Here is a 20,414-nt window from a genome sequence, read left to right as displayed (position 1 = left end):
CTTAAATCTTTCGGGCAGAGAGACAGGTAGCGCCAAACCCAGAGGAGGGCTTGTTCTATGTTGTCTAGGGAAAAGCAGAAGAGAGTCAGAGAGGGCTGCAGACAATCCAACGGCACTTGTGCTGCCAGGCGGCCAAGCGTCTCCTCTCACCTCCTCCGTCAGTTTGGATTTCTTCTTGAGTGTTAAGGAGACCAGTTTGTGCCGCACACTGTTCTTCTTGTGCCCATCAATGTGAGTACTCTGCAAAGCAAGAGGTGTGGACATAAGGTGGTGAGACACAGAGCCCTGCTGAGTACGCGCTCTCCCTGCCTCCCCTGGGCTTCTGCAAAAGACCATTAATCCTGGGCGGAGAGGGAGATATTTCAGAGGATGGGGGGAACCAGAAGTGTGGAGCCATATTCCCGTGCCCCTTGATAACCCAGGTCTGGCTCTGAATTTTGTAGATGCTCTCTAATCAACGAGCCTCCCTCAGATCAACGTTACATACTGGGGACATCTGAAACAAGTTATGTTGGCTACATGGCTGACTCCTACTCAGCCTGGGTCCACCCAGTTCTGCTGTATGACATTCAGGCTTGTTCCTACAGTGCAAATGAGATGAGCAAGATCACTCTGTGAGATGAGCCATTTGCATAGCAGGTATGCGAGCTGCAAGTCACCTAGCCTGGGATTCATGGGCAGGTAGTTACTCCTTGCAGTTTCATCACCGGTAGCCAGCTCTGTGCTCTATCAGATTTCCCAGAAGAATAAATTTGATGTGGGACAGACCCAGGCACTGGCTACATATCATCCAGTTACTGTTGGCTTACTACTTCTACATCAAATTTACATTGGCCGTGGAATTAAAATGGCATGGATAATAACTATTTGACCCCCTCCCCCTTTTAAACAGCTTCGAAAAAACTATAATTTTACACCAGATCAACACTTCGAGAGATCAAACCAAACCAGCTGTGATGGTTTATATCCATTATAAAGCCAAGTTGGTACTGTAAACCTGGATTTGCATATCATCACACTCAGGGTCAGGTCAGACCTCTCTGCACTGTTGTGCATTCTGCAAAGCAGATGTAAACACAGAGGAAAATGAGAGCTTAAATTTTCCTTCTTTTCTGTACTACCTGATGTCTCAACTGGACAAAGCATGCCTCTTTGTAATAAACAAGCAAGAAACTACGGGTAGAAGGAATGAAAAGTGAATCTTGCTGTGTGTTTTTACAGAATTACAATCTACATGAGGCTACTCTCCTCAGGTAATTCACTGAAAGTGCTGGATGATATCACCGTCTCTAAAACCTAGATTTGTTAAATTACTTCTGCAAATGCCACAGGGGCTTGTCCAAACGTTATTACCGAAAATTTCTTGTAAACGCAACAGTGTCATTTAGAAAATGCCGATACCAGGTGGCATCTTGTCCTATTGAATAAAGCACTTGCCAAAGATGAAAGCATATCAGTGTTATGGATGGTAGTTTATCCAGAGCAATGTCTTATCTGGAAGAGTCCTAAGATGAAGTCCTCTAGTGACATCCCAGAATGCACTGAGGATGCAATACAGATTTATTTTTTTCTTGATTTCCACAGCTTAATCTCCCAGTAATTCTTTACTTCCTGCTCCAGGATTAAGGGCACATTTTTAATTTAGTCTCTTCTGACCCAGGGAAGATCAAGAAGAAATCCCCAAACAAGAGACCAATGACACAGGACACTGCATTCCCCCCCTGCATTTCTGCCCTATAGGGTGCAGGGAGAGCTCAAAGCCCCATGAGAGATACCGTGGGAGGCATCCCCCCTACCATACTGCTGGGGAACATTCAGTTACTCCTGTGAAGAAGAAGGGACAGGATCAATACCTGACACATGGGAAATTTGCCCTTTGTAGCCTAACTGCAAATAAAATAGACAAACTGATTGCCTGCAGCAAACCCCACAAGTTGTTCCTTTCTAACACATTTCAACATCCAACTCCTAACAACGGCGTCTCTTTTTCAACCGCAGCAGTTACCTCTCCTTCTCCCTGCAGAGCTTGAAGTTCTTTCTTATAGGTCTTCTTCCCAAGAGTCTCGTAGATTTTTGTCATCACTGGTATCTTCTCACCACCATCACTCATGGCTGTGTGGTATTTCGGCTCAGGGAAGTCTCCCATGAAACGGAGGATGGTGATCCATACAGCAAGTGCTGCCTATTTGAACGGAAAGTTACACCTCATTAGCTCACACTAGGGTAGTGAAGGGGGTGGTCAAGTCATGCTGAATCCATCAGGATCACCACTGTGGTCTCTCTGTACATCTACAGGAGGTGAAACACTTCCCTGAATCACACACAACATTTTTGCCTGCAGCAGTCATGCATCTGAGCAAGCCGGGCAGGCTGGTGGCTGGGACCACAAGTTCAGGCTCTGCGTTCATGCCATCATGACTGTGTTTATGCACGCTGCAAGAGGCTTCTTCTTGGCTAGGAGGTGCAAGCCTTAAGGAGGAGCAGCAACTGGCAACCCCTAACCCAGAGCAGAGGGGAAGGAGAACCACAGAGAAGGAAGCTCACGGCCAATGTAATGTCCATTATAGTCATGTAAGTTCAACACAGTTCTGCTCTTGTACTGCTGGCTATAGCACAACTGTTTTTTCTCTGCTAGTTCTGCCCTGGCGTGTATGACAAGGTAAGAAGCAACTTTTCTAGCTGCTGAGTAGCAACTTTACAAGGAGCACTCGCTCAACAATTTTCATCGTCCATGCCTTGAGCCCAGAGAACTTCATTAATTGTCTTAACACAAACATCAAGGCACAGAGATGGACTCACCCCTCTAATGCTTGTTGTCTTGTCAGTGCTCAAAGCATGCTGGTGGGACCAGTGTCTACTGGCACGTGCAGCAGATGGGGGCTGTACTCCCCACCGAACCAGTGTATTCCAAAGGGAAACTGTTGGTGCCCTTTGGCTGAAGGGTTGCCCAGGCTTGCCCCAACCCACCCTGCCCTGCTCGAGGTTTTTCATCCCCTGCCTCACCAACTGGTCTCCTTCATCTTCATGGTACAAGAGAGGCTGCTTGAGAGGCCGGCGGATATAGGTGTGTGTTGTTGTGCCCTGGAAATACGTGGCAGCAAACTTGGCAAATTTGTACTCTGAGAGATCTTCCTCTTCTTCCTCAGGGAGAGGCAATGCTGCATCCAGGTCCTCTTCCTCCAGCTCTTTCTGGGCTCGCTCAAGATCCTGGTGGGGAAGGACATGTCAGGCACTCAGCATGGCTTTGGATACTGAACTACCCTTTCCCTTCGGGCCTGACTCTTCTGTCTGACTTCCATCCCCGAAGGTAAAGCCAGCTGGAGGGAAAACTATGAAATACAACTCTGGAGCCCATGCAAAGCACAAGTCCTGAAGGACATGCCTGTGCCCAGGAGTGTCCCCATAGTAGTCGGAGAAGCAAAAAGCATGGCCACGTTCCTAGCATGGGGAAAGGGTGTCCAAGAGCTAAATGTTGTGAGCCTGTGATGAACCATGAAGGAAAATATCTCAAAGGTCACAGGTCCTCAGTGATCTTATAGTGATACTGCTCTGCATTCCATAGCCCCAGAGAAAGCCTGCAGACTGCCTTCCTGTCCCCAGCCACAGCCCAGCAACCCTCTGGGGCCGCACAGAAGAGCTTGGTCTTGAAGGAAGCCTTCAGAGACCCGCTTTTGTATTGCTGTACTCTCCCCTGATTCATTAACGTATTGCTAAAGCCTTTCATGTGAAAGACAGGCTCATGCATGTCTCCAGTACCTCAAAGCCATTGGGTGCCTGTCCTTCCTGGCCAGGCAGGGAGGATGTAGTCCCCAGGAATCCAAACATTTTGTCCACCATGTCTGAGTCATTCACTGGCTCATTGCGAGCTTTCTCCATTTTTTCTAACAGCTCTTTCTTCCGACGTGCCTCCTCCTTCTCCTTTACTTCTCTCTCTGCATCTTCCCGTGCCAACTGGGCCAGACGTACCTGCAAGAGGACAAGTACAGTGACTGAACTGCTCCCTTTAAAGAGCTGGTGCTAAATTTTACAGGGCCTGGCTTTAGAAAGGCAGACTGCCTCGTGCTTGGGGTACTACCAGCATCATGACTTGGAGAAAATCAGTGACATGTCCATGCTTCAGTTCCCTAGCTGCAGAAGGACAAAGCAATAGCATTTTCTCATTCCTTAGTACCTGTTTAAGGGGTTTGTCTATGCACAGAGACTTTCACTGACCTTATTTTTTTCTTTCCTACAGCAACCTTGTATGTGTACACACACGTAGAGTGTCCCAGTTCCCCCTTCAGCCTTTATACAATAGCAAAAGCAAGTGAATAATAACCATAATCTCTGGCATTCCTGTGCAGCAGATCAGAAATTCTGGAGCAGCTTCAAACTAGTTACAGCACAGAGTAGTGAATTAAATACAAACCGCTCAAGCAGAGCAGAAATCCCTTAGATATTTTTGGCATTCCCTCTCAAAGAAGCAAAATCAGAGCAGGAAAACAGAGATGGAACCCCAGAAAGACATCAGTCCTTGCGTACTTGGTGCTTCTTTTCTGCTTCCTCTTTGGCTTTCTTGGCACTCATCTCCTTTCGGAGTCGTTCCTCCTCTGCCAGCCGAAGTTTCTCTGCTTCCAGGCGTCGATGGTACTGGGGGAGTAAACACAAGAGCCCTTCTGTTTAGGCATCCGATTCTTTGTGAAATTCTTTTTTGCTCTTTAAAAACCGATCCCAAGAGCATGTGATGCAGAAGTATGTTTACTTCCCCTCTCCCCACCTCCATTTCCCGTGACCAATCTCTCCTCCGTGGTACTTACTTCCCCTCGAAGGCGCTTATACAGCCTGCGGGCGATCATGCCCCGGGCATATGCCTGGACGGTGAGCACAGCCCAGAGGCGGTGGCGGAAAGCCCTACGGACCAGGTAGCCCCGGCATCGTGCCTGAAACTCAATGATCCGCCGGCGAGCCATATGGTACTGCTTGTGGAGCTTGCGGGATCGGTAGAGGGCCTGCAGTCTCAGGAAGCCGATCCGCATCTGCAAGAAGGAGCAGGATGAAACCACCCCACCACCCAGGAGCTCACCCAGCATAAGCAGATTTCCATGCTAATCTTCTTGCATGGCTGTAAATAACAGCCGCTGAAATCAGCCCCCGCCAGGACAAGCCTTCGGGAGGGAGGTTCTCCAAGAGGCTGGAGAAATGAACCCCTTCATCTGCGGCACTGATTCAGAGACCAGGAAAGACAAAGGCAGTTTCTTCCCCACTGAGTCCTATAGAGTTTCTGACGTTGAGAGGCCTCAGGAGGCCTGGCTGGTCAACTCAAAGTCGCCACAAACTATGAGGGTTGCTCCCATGGAAGTCCACCATCTGCAGACCTCCTGCCTGACAACCAAGCTGCTGTTTCATGGCAAAAGGCAGCATCCTGACCCACCTGGGAGTGGCTATTCATATCAGGTTTCAGGCTTGGAGAATGATATTGAGATACTTTAGACCCCAATGCATTTTCTGAATGACCTGCTGTTGGGTCAGAGCCAGCTGGGACAGGAGAGAAGAAAGCCGTGGGCTGGGTTGGTGAGAAACCAAATTACGGTCCCACCTGCAGATGGAGTCTGTTTTTCAGGGGAAGCTGCTTTTAAGTTTTCAGTCACCTGGAGACTAGGGGAAGACTTTTAAAACCCTAAGTGACCAGTTGGTGCAATGGACATCTAACTCATGGGGAAAAGGACAACTAGAAGGTGGTCAGGTACTCTCTTCCATGAGAAGGCAAAGCAGCAAAAGCAAACCTCCATGCATTGCTCCAACCAACAAAAGCCAGCCCAACCCCCTCCTACACTCAGTGGGGTATTTTGATCCAGAAAACTCTTTAATGACCCAGCTGAAAGAGGTAGGAAGGCAGAGGTGTGAGGATGCACCCCTGTACTTACAGCACCATAGTTCTTCCTGCAGTTATGTCCACGCCAGTATCTCTGAATCATGAGGACTGAATTTCTCACTTTCAGGAAATTGGACCTGCAAAGGCATTTCAATCACTTGCCTCTGCGGTTTGGCCACAAGTTATCATCATCTTCTGGGCCTCATTCTTTGGAGATTTGAAAGTGATCAGCCAGATAGAGTAAACACTGAATTTTAGGCCTGGAAAAGTCTCCTCCCCCAGCTCTCCTTGCTTTCATAAAACGATCTGTAGGGGCTCTCTCTGACAGGTCTCTGCAGGCAGATTCTGCCAGGCGATGGGAATGGGCAGAGCAGAAGATGCTGGGAATGGTCCCCTCCTTCCCCCCACCTGGGACCCTTCTCTCGCATCTAAAATCTCTTCCCAGTGTGCTCTCCCCACTTTGATTCTAACACCTGGATTTAATCTCATCCAAATGATCAAGAGCAAACTTCGGCCACACCACCCTGCTGCTCCCATTCTTCTTAGCCTGGCTTGATTCTACCTGTAGACACCTTGGAGACAATTTTTTTGTAAGGGCTTGAGGGTCTTGCTAGGATTACTGTGGGAAAGATTGCTGAGTTATTTAGCATCTGCCCTTTCTGCAAAACCTAAGGTACAACCTGAGTCGCAGTCATGGCTTGGAGAGTCAAAAAGCACAAAGCCCCAAGAACTGTCCCTTCTCTGTGGGTGAAGCTGGCCCTTGGTTGTGGCTCCCCCTCTTCTTCCACAGCGGCGCTATGAGCTCTCCAAGGCTACCTACCCTCCTCCCAGGTCTGGCAACTGAGTTGCAAAGAGGAGAGTCCTGAACCCCTTTGGCCTTTGGGACAGCAACATTAGTTACAGTGGATGACCCTGTGGTCCTATTGCAGTCTTGTGGGGGTCCTCATACTGGAGGCTCAGCTGAGCCTTCAGCAGGCTCAGAGTCCTACTGCTGCACTGTCATAGCAAACATCAGCCCCCCTGAAGACCACACTGAACAAGGACAGAAGATTCTATTCCATCCATGTTTGAAGTAGATAAAACAGTTTTCCTCATTTCCTCTACTGTTTTCTCACAATACTTGATGCTCCTGAGTGCCAACACACCAGGGCTCCCCCCTCCCCAGATGCAGACAGGGCAGGTGGGCACCCAGGGAGTGATGCATCCCCTAGGGGCTGCTTGCTGGGTGACACATCCCACGTAGTCCACTTCTCATTTGGCAGTGGGGCTCACACCTACCTGTCTTTAAACCCACGGACCACCTTCTGGATAAGGATGACTTTGTCTGTGATGGCCTTGTCTCTCTCAATCTCCAGCAGCATGTCGTGGTGGTCCTGTGGGAGGAAGTGACACAGCACTCATGCCTCAAGCTTTCCATCTGCCTGATGTGGCAGGAGAGGTGGCACAAGGCCCTTCCCCAGATGAAATGTCCGAAAAACCCCTCTTGGGACATTTTACATCCCAAGTATCACCCCACCTACCCGCTGGGGAAATCCTAACAAACCCTAGTGATCTGCTGCCTTCATCCCCAAATGAACCAGAGCATCCAAAAGCTGTGTATGCAGTACTTTATCGTTTGGAAACAACCAAATTGCGTTGCTTTGCCATGCAGAGCTCCCTGATAGTGCTGTCAGCCATGGGAGCAGTTCCCAGGAGCATGGGACACATTTGGGAACAAACTTCAGGCTGCCTGAGTCCCATCACTCCCTCTAGCCAAGGCTGCAATGCCTCCGTACCCTAAGGGCAAAACAGCTCCTTGAAACACTGACTTTCCTTGAGCATGCACCAGTCCAAGCTTTCTGCTGACTCCTCTCACCCTGTTTGTAACTCAGCTTTCTTTCCCGGCTGCGGCATGCTGAGCCCTGCCGTGCTGGGTGCCGCAGGGGCAGCTCCATGCGTTTCCTGCTTTGCTCGACCTCACGCAGCCCTCGGGGCCTCCCAGTTTCTCCATTTCCTGCCCTGACAGCTGCGAGATTGTGATAACAGGCTCTAGAAAGAGCCACTAGTGGGAACAGCATCTAGGGAAGAGATGGGGGTGTTCATGCTGGTGATGGGGTTGAGGGTAAATTTCAATATAAGCAGTCAGGGTTTACCACTGAGGTTTGCCCTCAAGAGAAGACTTTGCTTCCAGCCTGGTTCCAGCTCAGCTTCACCTTTCCAGAGAAACACAGGAATGGGTTTTGTAAGGAGCAGTGAGCATGAATGGGGCGGCAGTGCCGGGCTGCTCTGTGTCAGCCAGAATGATGCAGAGAGGGAGGCTGCAGGCACATCTTGGGTGGTGCAAAGATGTGCTGAAAGCAAAGTGAGCCTGGTATGCTCTCAGTTCCTCTCTCTGCAGGGCTCTGCATGAACATTTCTCCTGCTGTTTCTGTGCTTTTTGGGTGAAGATAGGAGATGAGGTTGAGCAGCTCAGTGTCACAGCACTATCCAAACTATCACGCTGCAACAAGGTCTTTCACCATCTCATACCAGCATAGTCTTCATGCCAGTCCCTCTGCTGCCTTCTTCTCATCTCACCTCATCCAGAGCATGCATTCTTGCTTCTTCCCCTCTCACCTTCTCCCTCGGCTGCTCTCTCTTCATTGGCTCCCAACCACTTAACAGAACCAGCCACAGCTGCACCTTATCTACATCGGCCAACCCACCGTCCCTGAAGCCAGCCCACAGCTGTATGTTATCAATGCTAATTAACCCAGCTTCGTTCCTCTACAGCTCGGCGCAGGAGGGAAAAGGCCGTGTGCTGTATGTGACTCTTCCTGTGTCCGCATGGGTACATGCATACATCAGTGCTGGCAGTATCAGGGCTTCCTCCTGCCCGCTGTTTCCCAAGCCAGCCCCAAATATCCTGCCTTGGCCCATGTCTTACCCACTGCCACGCCAGCCCAGGAGGGGCTGACTGTGGGTAAAGGTCAAGTCTTGTGATGGAAAGGGAGTGGTAGGGGACCCCTTCACAGGCAAGGGTTCCAGATGGCAGGGGGATTTGGAAAACCACCTACCTTCAGGAATATTTTTGTCTTGCCAATCTGCCAGTCACCATCCTTCCCGAGCACTGCTTCAGCAATGCGCTGGCATGTCCCACGCAGGTCGCCCTGGTAGGAGAGGGGATGGGATTCACCAGGACCAGCCTCACCAATCGCTCCTCCCAAGCCCAGTGGGGACCTTTTCTGATCCCAATACCAGCAGTTTTCTGCTAATGAGGTTCCCAGGGTTTTACTGTCACCACATTTAAGGTTGAGTGAGAAGGGCAGGCTGCATATGGCCATGGGTCCCTGCCAGCCCCATAACCATTTTTTCTTCACGTGGAAAGCCCAGAGCACCACTGTAACATCTGGGGATCAAATGTTGCATAACTGCTTTTTCAGAGGAAGCACACCCCATAAATATCTCTGGGGAGCCCAGCAGAGAGCAACCGTTTCCTGTGGAAGAAGATGCTCACCTGCTTGTATGCTGGCTTCACCCCGGGCATGAGCACCCGGTACCGGTCCACAAACTCCACAAATGTGTAGCGGATGGGGTAGCCAGCTCGGCGGATCCGGATGGTCTCCATCATTCCCGAGTACCTCAGCTGACGGACGCACAGCTCCCGGTCAAACAGCTGGGGAGGTTACAGGACACGGCGGTTTGATGGCACATCTTGGCCTGGATTGGCCATAAGAGAGTGGGGACTCTGAAGGTGAGTGGGGCAAGCAAGTCAGGCACCCACCCAAATCCATCACTTCATGAACCCAAGGCTGTAGGACTGTTGGCTGTCATGGGCCTGATCCGATGAACTGTTCAGTGTGTTTGACTCACTCCATTTCTTTAATTTATTCTTGCAAGACTGGATGTGTCCTACACATTACACTAAGGACTGGGAGGAGAACTGGAGAGTACAATGCAACGGTGAGCATCACCTTGGGAAAATGGGCAGCAATGCTGCATCTGCAAGGGTCAAACCATACAGTCATCCTTGCAATGACCACTCGTGGTTGTTAACTTCTGACCACTGCTCTGAGCTTTGCTGGCATGATCACAGCACTCCTGTACAGGCAAGATGGTACTGTTTTGCAGGCAGAGTAAGCAGAGGACCGTACCAGCAAAGGCTCAGACACTCAGAGGTCTTAGGGTGCTGACATCAGTTGAAGTTAAGGTAGGTGACACCCTGAAGTCACACAAAGGAAAAATGCAGCCTTAGAAATGCTGAGGCCCTGAGATAAGCCTGTAAGCATCAAACCACCCTGTACCCAGGAGGACATCCGAGGAGCTTCAGATGGGCAGGTCAGAACTGAGACCAGCTGAGGGTTTTAAGGGGAACGGCAAATCTCAGACCAGCATTCATGGCTGCTCCTGACAAGCAGCAGATGGTTTCAAGGCCAGGCAGCAGACACAGGTAACCCAGTCCTTGCAGATGTTTGCTAATAAACCTGGCTGCTCTCCCTTGCTTTGGGTGCCTCAGGGAGGAGAATGCGTGGTGCTGCTAGGTGAGCAGATCTGCTGAAGCAAAGGGAGGCTTAGGAAAATCTCTGCCATGCTTTAGTGCATTAGGAAGGATCCTGGAGCCCCTGAGAGCACCCTCTTGCAGCCTGTGTTGTCTGCTGGGAGCATCCAAATAGTGCTCAACCCAAGTCTAAACCAAAGGTGGACATGGTGTGGTGCTGGCACACCACAGAAACTCAGGACAGTAAATCTCAGCCTGGGCCAAAGAATTACTGCCAGGGTGTTATTCATCTGCCATCCCTTCAGCTGTCTAAAATGTAAGGATCTGTGCATGTACAGATAGGAGCATCTAAAATGTGAGTCACCTCGGCTCTCCCTGCAGTGGGTGAGGAGAGCTAGGTATGTGCCTGTATCTCAGATACCCCTGTATCCCAGGTGCACCTGCTGGGACAGGAGGATATTCCCTATGGATGCACCCATCTCCCCATCCCTGGAGGGAGATTTTTGATTAGCTCACAGCAGCCACTTAACCATGAAAGGGCTGGAGTGAAGTGAGGCAGATCCTGATCCCAGGAGAAGACAACAGATGAGCGAGGAAAAGGCAGAAAGTAGCATCACCCAGATTTGGTCTCAAGCTGTCTCTATCTGAAGTGGGTCTTGAGGATGAGAAAGGTGCAGAGGAAAGAGGTGTGTGTTCCTCTGTCTCCCATTGCCATGAAGCAGAAGGGGGTGTGTACGGTTGTGGGCTTGCAAATAACCCTCCAGTGTTTGTAGGGCTAGTTCATTGCACATATGGGCAACCGTGTGCTCCCGGCATCCAGGCCTGATGAGGCGGCACAGGCTGCTGGAAACAGGTTTGACTTTGCGTGGCTTGTTACCTCTTTCATCCCACACTTTTCTCTTGCACTAACCAGAACAACAGAGCAATGCCCGGAAACAGCAGCATGGGATGATGTACAGACCCAGAGAACTCCAGCCAGCATCCTGATGCAAACAATTTCCAACACCCACCCACCCCCACCCCCAAAAGCACATTTAGAAGGAAGCAAAAGTTTTAAAATAACATAAAGTAACAAACAGTCAGGACTTTCCACTGACCTTTCACTTCCCACTATCCCATTTCCTATCACTATCAGTACACTTTCCTTCAAAGCCAGGGACAGAAAATGAACTCCCAGAAAATGTTCTCTTTTGCAGTCACCCTGTACAGCTCTGTGTACCATTAGCTGGCTGTTGTTTTTTTTTTTTGTTTGTTTGTTTGTTTTTCTCCTTTGTGTTATTAAACCAAGGCCCAAAATAAATTTGGCAAGAATTCACATTTCATATTATATAGCACTGAAGTCTCTAATTCAGTGTTAGCTCATCTACTCATTACTTTAATGGGGAGGTTAATTTCTTTGTCCAATTATTTCAAAATCATAGCTGTTTTTGTGTCTCACTGAAAGTTTTGTAGATAAATGGGTTGGACAGAGACTTCTGGCTTAGCGCTTGCAAGAACTGATGAAATACAGACTTCCTACAGACAGAAAATGCCAGACCTAATCCCAGCCATCTGGGTGTAAAAGCAGCTCAAAGTCAGGGCACTGGGAATAATTTGTTAACATCAGTTCAGGATATACATCTATTCCTCAACATCACATGTTCTTAAAGAAGGTCTTCCTAAGAAGGTTGATCTCAGCTCAAAAGATGACCTCAGATCAGACATATTGTTAAATATTAACCCAAAATATTCCATTAATATGCTATTAGGCCCTTTTTTATGCTTACAAAAACCAGAATAAAGGCACAGCAAACTGCTCTGAGAGCCTCCAGAACTTTCACCCTGCATCACACCAGGTTCACTGAACAGCAAAAGTAAGTTTCAAACAAACACTGCTTGTATGTAGCAGCTCCTAAATTCAGTATTTTATGCGTTTTTTTGCAGTCAGTTGAGCTTTGCTAACAGACACCAACTTTAGATAAAGCTCCAGCTCTGGCTAGGTTAAGTGCCAAGGCACAGGCAAAATGATTCAAAGAAACAAATAGTTGGAATTATTTTTAAATGAAGCTTGTCCTCACCAAGCAGTATCACTATTAATAGTGGTGAACAGCTAACGGTGATTGCTAACAGCACCAGGGACCAATCCTGCAAGGTGCTGACTGTGGGATTGGGATGTTCAGCACCTGCCTTATTGTTTACTCTTAACTGCAAATCTCAGAGTCCCCTGCATGACCATTTTGTGGTCAAAGGGATTTACAGCCACCTCCTTCCCTTTCATTTGCTTCTTCAAGTTTGTCCCCAGAGTGTTTGTTGCTTTTGAAGCAAGTCCCTAGGCATCACAGCAAAACAATTCCTCTCACCATTCCTCTGTGCTATTTTGCCTCTATTTTTCTCTGCTTTTAGGATTGAGCTTTGGCAATTGTGGGGGGAAAGCAGCTGAAAGGATCAAACAGGGTTGAAACTGAGTGAGAACTAATGGGAGCAAAGATTTTGGAGAAAACTCGTGGGGAGGGGAATAACTTTTAGGAAACATTGAACCCTGCCATAGGGACTAAACCCAGGGCCCTACAGCTCACCTGGTAGGGTGGCACCTATCCCTATGGAAATTCAGAGACATTTCCAAATAGGAAAAAGGGATGCAGGCTGAATTCCTCCAGGTTGTCCTTGGGAAGAAAAGCAGGGGCAGGAGGTCCCCTCTGTGAAAAAAGTTTTGGGGTGCTATGGGATCGAAAAGCAAGTGCCTGATTTTGCCCACCCTTTGGTGAACCCCTTGCTGGTGGAATAGGCTGTGGGTTGGCTTCCTAAGCACCCAGGATCATTCCTGACTCCACTGATGCCCCAAGGAGTTTTGTCATTAGCTCCAGGGCAGCGTGACCCCGCGGCCAGTCCTGTACAAAAAGCTACCAGGAGAGAAAAGCAGGACTTACCATGGGCTTCTTGTACTCATTGGGCTTGATGCAGCGAACAAAAAAGGGCTGGCACACGCTGAGAGTCCTCATCAACAGCTCCAGGGACCGCTTGAACTGGCTGCTGAGCGTCGGCGAGCGCTTCCTTGTCTCCGCTCCCTGCAAAACCGCAGCGGAGCGGGCTCAGGAAATGAAAGGATAACAGTGCCTTTCCCCTCCGGCCACATCCCCGGGAACCTCCCGCAACAGCCGGGGCTGGAGGAGGGAGCAAGGCCAGAGGCGGTTAAGTGTTGTGGCAGGAGAGGGGCAGGGGCAGAGCTGGACAGTTTGCAATGGCCGGACTCTGGCAACCTGCTCCATACACCTCTACCCAGGGAGGAAAAGCGCCATCATTTAATTTCTCCTGCTCAAACCTTCCTGGGTGACTGGCAATCCCATCTGCCCTATGCAAAGCCATGAGGAAGATCTGCCCATGAGGGCAAACAGCCTCTTCTGGACCATCGAAAAACTCTATATTGCAGCTTGGGGCAATGCATCTGCCCAGGGATGCTCCTTGGGAATGGCTTGGGCTTCCCTGTCCCCATGCATTGCAGCATGGCCATGCCAACTCCTCTCTCATGGTTCCTTATGTCAGGCTGAGCCCTTCCTGCTCCCTGGGATGTAGGACCAGAGACCCATGTAGGGTAAAAAGAAAGCCAGGGCACTTCTGCTGCAGGGCGACTCTACAACAGTTCTAGAAACTTCTAGTAAGGTCTATATACCTCAGCCTGTACTACAGAGAAGATTAGAGCTGTGTTTGGAAAAGAATATTGGCTAGACTAAATGAGGTAGGTATTTAGGGAAAATCAGGATGATTTTGAGTATTTTGCTTAGTTTAGCTCCCTTGATTAAGTTAATAATCCAATCTCCATTTTCGGGCAAGTGTTTCTAAAGCAGAACAGAGATGTTTCCCTTAATAGACCCTTCTCCCTGCCCTGGGAGAACCTTGTTAAACCACCTCCAGGCTAAACGAAGCCCCTAGCTCATTTTATGTGTCAGTCACTATCAGCTGAGCTCATCACACATCAGTCACAGCGATACTGTGTGTCTTGTAGGGTCTGGTGTTCAGGGAGCCTTTGTGGGATAGCAGGTACTGCCGGTGGGTTGGAGGAACACTTAAGCACCAGTATGCAACATTCCCCAAATAAAAAATAGGGCAAGCTGTGGCATGACCTAATGGCTAGGGATTTCCCAAAGGGAAGATTCCAGCAGGATTTTAAAGCATTTTTCCTCCAAACATCCTCTTCTTTACCGGTGGTCAAGCCACTTGTGGAGTCACAAAGTCCCTGTTTGCACTGGTCTTGCTGTTATGTTTCACAAGGTGGTGAGTTTAATTTCCACTTTTCCAAAATCTTTATGTGTGCTTCATCATACAGCCCTAATAACCTGCCAGATAACATTCCCACCCCCCAAAATGGAGGAATTTCATACAATCACAGATCGTTCAGGTTGGAAGGGACAATGAATGTCATCTAGTCCAACGCCCTCACCATGGGCAAGGAATTTGCACAGCTCAGGCTGGATATGATGTTGAGACAAACCCAGTCAACACAAACACAAAATCGTCATGGAATTCCAACAAGAGAAAACCCAGTTCATGCACACACCAGGAAAACCTGGCCTGCTGGTCAAGAAGAGCAGGGGCAGCTATAGGTGATCTCTGCCAGTACAATCCTCCACTGAAGGGTTAACAAATCTAGAGTAATTAATGGATGCAGCTGCTACCTGCAGAGCACTGTAGAGTCTGGCACTCACATTCTATCACAGATTTGATGAAGAATAGGCTGTTTCAGCAAGAATCCTGGTCTGGATAGCTTTGATTAATGTTTTCTTATTACTTTGCTAATTATGTGCAAGGGGTCACCTCTCTGAAATGTCGAAGGGTAGCCGCAGGGGTTAGAAGCAGCAACAGATGCAGGAGCAGGGCCAGAAGTTGGAAGCAATTGCATGTTAGCTAGGCTTGTCAATTTGGGCTTGGCTGGGAGAGGTCATTTTTCAGCTGTGGTGGTAGGAAAGGTGCAAGACTTTGTACGAGTGTCTACAAGGGAATGCATGAGCGGTTTGTTCCCAGACAGCAGGACCTACCTCTCTAGGTCACTGATGCCTTGCATTGCTTCCCTGCATGCATCTAGCTCTGGTAAAAAGCAGTGATGGTTTCTCCATCCTTGCACCTGACAGCTTTTTGCTGGGAGGGGTTGGAGGGAAGGGACAGCAGCCAGAAAGCAGCTTGTCTTCCTATCCAAATTGTCAGAGTGGTCTGGGCTCCTCTTCTCAAGACTGCACCATCCCATCCATTCACATGCTTCCTGGCCCTGACACTGGTGCACAGACCCCTCTCAGCGGTGGGCACCAGCCCTATGGGCACTAACTGGGCTCTCAGGCACAAAATGAATACTCATACAAGGGCTTTGCATCAGCTTCCTCCTGCAGGGACAGGGTGACACCACTGAAGTCATCGCGGTTCCTCTCACCTCACCTCAACACCAGTGTGGGGAGAATCACACCTCTTTCCTTATCCCAACAAAACGGCGAAAAAAAGGAGTGGAGCAGCCTGCCAACACAGCCTAGCAAGGCAGCGAAAATAGAGGTTTTACTGCCCAGGAGGAGCATTTTTTAGCTAAAACCAGACCCAGGCTCCATAGCCTGAAGGAGAAAGAGCTGAGTACATTCGGCTTTTCTCCTGGCCAGACATGTCTTAGCTTTCAAACTCTTGAAACTGTAACATCTTTGAGACTCAGCTTATCTCTTCACAGGTGTCCATACAGAGCCTAGCGCAAGGGAGGATGAGACCTGTGTGTCACAGGGAAGGACGAACGGGATCCACAGGTTCTGTAGCCCAGACTGGGGCACTGAATAATCACTCAGTCTGTGCTCAGCATCAAAGGGAAAAAAATGGAAAAGAAAAATAAGAAAAAGGAAGAGAATTACGTGGTTACAGAGAAGCTCCATCTCAGAAGAGAATTCAGAAGGATGGGCAGACCAGCACAACATTCAGACAACCTTCAATGCTACTTCTTTCTGCCAACTCAAGCCAGCCTGAACTTTAGGGGTGCAAACACATTCATGGTTGTTTGCAGTAACATAAAGATAAAAGTCAAGGCAGGATATCACCAGAAGAACACAAGAGTATGCCCCCCCAGCATGGGGTGTCCAAGATGTCCAGTGGCACAGCTGGAGCATCAGGACATTTCCCAGCATCTCTGTGAAGCTGTAAAATCTCTAGGGACCTATTCAGGCTCCTTCCTCTGGTGTCTTGGACATGTTTAGGTACTTACATGTCCACAGCTGAGAAGGCAATTACCAGCTCAGCCTACCTGCACCCGGCAGGTTCAGTGGATTAAGTTGGACGCAAAGTTATGGTGGGTAGGATGGTCTTCATACAGACCCAGAGCCTGAGCAAGGATGATGACAAAGGTTTTTTTAGTTTTTGACATCCAAACCAAGTAAACAGAAGCAAGGCAAAAGGCAAGTTAAAAGGAGAAATGTCACTGCGACAGAAATGGTAGGAATTACTAATGCTGTCCCTCTGCACCTTCTCCTCCTTTAAGGAGAAGGCTGCATGGTGAACCAGGAACACTGCTCAGCACTAGGCCTGACAGAGCGATGGCTTTGGTGGAAATGCAGAAAGATTAATTTCTTAAGGTGAGTTAGGGAGAGAGAGAGAAGCATGTACCCCCGGCAGTACTGTGGGGAAAGGTTCTGGTCAAAGGAGGGTCATCTCATCTCTTTAGGACTATAAGGTCACTAAAATGGACCATAGCAACATGACATGATGCTTCTCAGCCTTTTTTCTGAAGTCTGAGAAAAATGATGGTTTTTGTTTGTTATTTTGTTATATGCAATGTCACTTGGATGGCCTCCAGATGACCAGAGAAAGTTGAGGGCCCCTCACAGCAGGTTCTGCAGTGACATATAGTGAAGAGAAAGTACATATAGTGAAGAGACAGTCTCTTTCCTAAAGGCTGTGCTGTCTGGAAAGCGCCTTCAGATGCAAAGCTGACATGGGCTACATAACAGTGATGAGTTTGGAACTACACCCCCCTATTTTGAACTACACCCCCATTTTATAAAACTTACTGACGTTGATGTATTTGGAAAACTTTTGGTGGCTTGGCTGTTCCACCCTTGCCTCAGTGCCCGACAAATGCTGTCAATTATTATTAATTAGAAAATGCACAAAACTAGAGGCTGTATTATGAGAACAACTATGACAACAACAAAACTCATAGAAATCATCAGCATTATGCCTCCCATTTCTCTGTATCTCCTGTTGTCTTCAGAGAAAAAGACTGGCCTGGGCTTTTCTAAGAGATTTTGCACAACAAGCTTCTCCTGGATTTAATCCCACTATGTGCTAACTCAGGAAGGATTTTTGTGTGTGTGTGCGTGGCATTGCTACCACTCTAGACAGGCCCAATGAAATGCTGCAATCTAAACAGTTTGCAATCATGATATGGAGGGGAAAGGAGTCCAACTCTGGAATGAATGGCTTCGGGTCATTTAGGGTCTGATCCCCCTCATTGGAATTCCAAGTCCAAACATCCGAGACACTGCACAGGTAAGAAGGGTTGAAATTCAGCCCCATGCAAGGACCTGAATTTGGAAAGTCAGATCTATCTCGAACATAACCCTCTGGCTCTCAAAAGATTGTCATGGAAATGTGAGCAGAGTTGCAAAGCTAACATAAAAACTTTAGCACACAGTATGCTACCCTATGGCCAAATATCTAGCAAGAAAGGTTTGGGAGGCTATCAGAACCAGTCAGGAGTTGAGATGCAACAGAAAAGACCTAAAAATGTGCCAAGAGCATGTTTTGGTGATCATGGCAAAGTTCAATATTAACTGTGTCTTTGAAGGCTTGGATTTGAACTCTCCTCTGGACAAGAACTAACCCCACCGAGAATGATGGCATTTCCAAGCAATCCAGAAATGCAATCCAGGAGTCTCTCTTCACACACGAGCTGTCAGCTTCCTGCCCCCAAAAGGGCAACACAGGGCCAGATTTGCAGTTGCATGGAGGAATAATGTCCCACTGAACCCAACAGTGGCACCATGATAAACAACCACCAAATCCCACAGATGAACCATGATTCAAATATCAGAAAAAAATCCTCAGAACTTTTGCTCAGGCTGGTTCTGATTTTATCCAAACCAAATTCCTGTCATTACAAAGCTCTTCTGAGCTGAATTCTAGAAATAAATTACAGTCATACACCTGTATCTATTCAACAAGCTGTAAAAATGCTCTCCATCACATTGGATGTTTGAAATGGATCTTCTATAGATAGTGCAAGAAGAGGAATAAACCAACAAAAGCAAAGCACAATCCTTGCCAAGGAGAATGAATATATAACAGAGGAACTCGTGTATTCAGTTTACCTTTGGTGTGGGTGTGGGCGACTGGCCAAATGTGCTGGATGCATAGCCACAGAGAAACTACGTGAAGCACGGGTGAAAAACAAAAACAAAACAGAGACAGAGAAGAGCAAATAGTGAAAAGAAAGAATAACTGAAATGGGATCCTGACATTGTTAATCTTGGTGGTCCAGATGTTAAAATATTTTACAAACAAATTCATTCTTAGAGTGTTGTCTATCCCCCTCCTGGCTTTTCCCCTTTTTTCCATGTTCACATCCCTGAAGCTGAGGGACACCCCTGAAGCTGCCCCTGTCCAGATTTTGCTTCTTGGAACAACTCTTCTACATCTTTTAATGTCACTCATTATCCATCCAGTTTCAGCCATCCCCACTCCTCTCCCTCTCACATCCCTGCTCTCCTGTGACCGGTGCTTTCAATACACAGCAGTTGGGAAGATGCCAGGGGAAAAAACAGATTTTCACCAAAATTCTAAAGAAATCCCTCCCTTCTTCTTGGATTTTAATCCAACAAATCAAATATTTTTCCATAGAATTGATATTTTTGCCAAGGGGAAATCCCCCAAATTTCCTATTTGTTTTTCCCTTCACCAGTTTCCATCCTCCACTTCTCATTCTACCTGTTCCTTGAGCAAGCAGTGCTGTCAGACCACACTAGCTGATTCCTCAGAGTAATGGTGTACAATTCCCACAGAATCCATCATTTCACCTGGCACCACTCAAAGCAATGTTCCAATTCAGCAAACACATGCAAATAGGCCTCCTCCACGATGGGCATGCATAAAACCAGCTTCACATACCCATGTGCTCCAGCAATGCCCAGTTCACCACACAGTTTTTGTTGTGCACAAATATTATGTCTTTCAGAGACCAAACAGTTACTACTGTATTCAAATAAACACTCTCGACTAGTTTTCAAACTCCTCTGGTGTGTGGCTTTCTCAAGTTTCTGGCACGTAAGGATCCCATTTGAAAGGCTGAAGGTAAAGCAGATACGGACTTGCTTTTCACTGACTCACAAAATGTTACAAACTCCTCGGTAAGCTCCTGAGGACCAAAGGTTGGAAGCTGTTGAGCAAAACACCTCGTTATTTGATTTAGCTCTTAGCACTTAGCCACTTCTCTCTTCTTAAGGGAAGATAGATTTGATTGACCTGGCCTGAGTGCCTCTGGAAGGTTTCTCCACGGGTTGTCTCACTGATGCTTGGCGAAGGCGTGCACGCTTCCAAGAAGAGCCTTTGTCCCAGCTCTTTGCTACATGCAATCAATTCCTACGACCCAGGCTCATATGCTCCTTCTTTTGGGGAATGTTTTAAGAAAGAGGCTGCAAAGATTATGGAATTTTGATGGAAAGCAATGGCAAAATCATCTCAGCTCCATGTTGGATCCTGCTTGTCTGAGCAGTTTTGTTTACATCGTGCTCAGGGGATTTGTGCGCTCCCAGTTCACACTAACACTGTGTGTACTTAGGGGAGCTGGTGCACAATGTTTGCTCCTCTTGCAGTTCCATGCCAGTCTGGCTACAAATCTCTCATTCAAAAAAGAAAAACAGAGATTGTTAAAGTATCAAAGCACAGGGGCTACTACTCGGGACAGATTCTGAATATTTTTAATGGAACAATAAAAAAATATATGTTTATCTCAAAAAGAACTGCTCTGATGCTTTAAAAGGTCTCAGGCTGCAGACAATGCCCAGGTGAAGATTTCAATTTTGCTATTATATACTTCCATTATCTTTTAAAGATGCTTGGTAAATGTCCCTGTGAAGAAGCCTACATGACTCTGTAAAACTGAGCGCTCCCTCTCAT

At 47.9% G+C, this 20,414-nt stretch overlaps 1 protein-coding gene across 6 annotated transcripts in view; it reads right to left on the bottom strand.

The window, feature by feature from the left end:
- The window catches only part of MYO7A (myosin VIIA), a 114,436-nt gene that overhangs the window by 29,026 nt on the left and 64,996 nt on the right, over positions 1-20,414 (bottom strand). For 4 of the 6 annotated variants that reach the window (XM_080374780.1, XM_080374779.1, XM_080374775.1 and 1 more), the window contains 12 exons: positions 18,611-18,667; positions 13,214-13,351; positions 9,327-9,485; positions 8,887-8,979; positions 7,130-7,224; positions 5,904-5,988; positions 4,797-5,015; positions 4,522-4,629; positions 3,757-3,966; positions 3,004-3,207; positions 2,006-2,182; positions 151-240 (listed from right to left, as the gene is read on the bottom strand). In XM_080374780.1, the coding sequence (XP_080230906.1) occupies positions 151-240; positions 2,006-2,182; positions 3,004-3,207; positions 3,757-3,966; positions 4,522-4,629; positions 4,797-5,015; positions 5,904-5,988; positions 7,130-7,224; positions 8,887-8,979; positions 9,327-9,485; positions 13,214-13,351; positions 18,611-18,667 (1,635 nt within the window). The remainder of the gene's footprint in view (positions 1-150; positions 241-2,005; positions 2,183-3,003; positions 3,208-3,756; positions 3,967-4,521; positions 4,630-4,796; positions 5,016-5,903; positions 5,989-7,129; positions 7,225-8,886; positions 8,980-9,326; positions 9,486-13,213; positions 13,352-18,610; positions 18,668-20,414) is intronic. The other 2 variants (XM_080374777.1, XM_080374778.1) reach the window with 1 other exon arrangement.

Source organism: Falco punctatus (genome assembly GCF_963210335.1).
Source record: "Falco punctatus genome assembly, chromosome: 2".
Lineage (NCBI taxonomy): Eukaryota > Metazoa > Chordata > Aves > Falconiformes > Falconidae > Falco > Falco punctatus.
The sequence above is the reverse complement of the archived record's forward strand: the minus strand, read 5'-3'. Positions and strand labels throughout refer to the sequence as shown.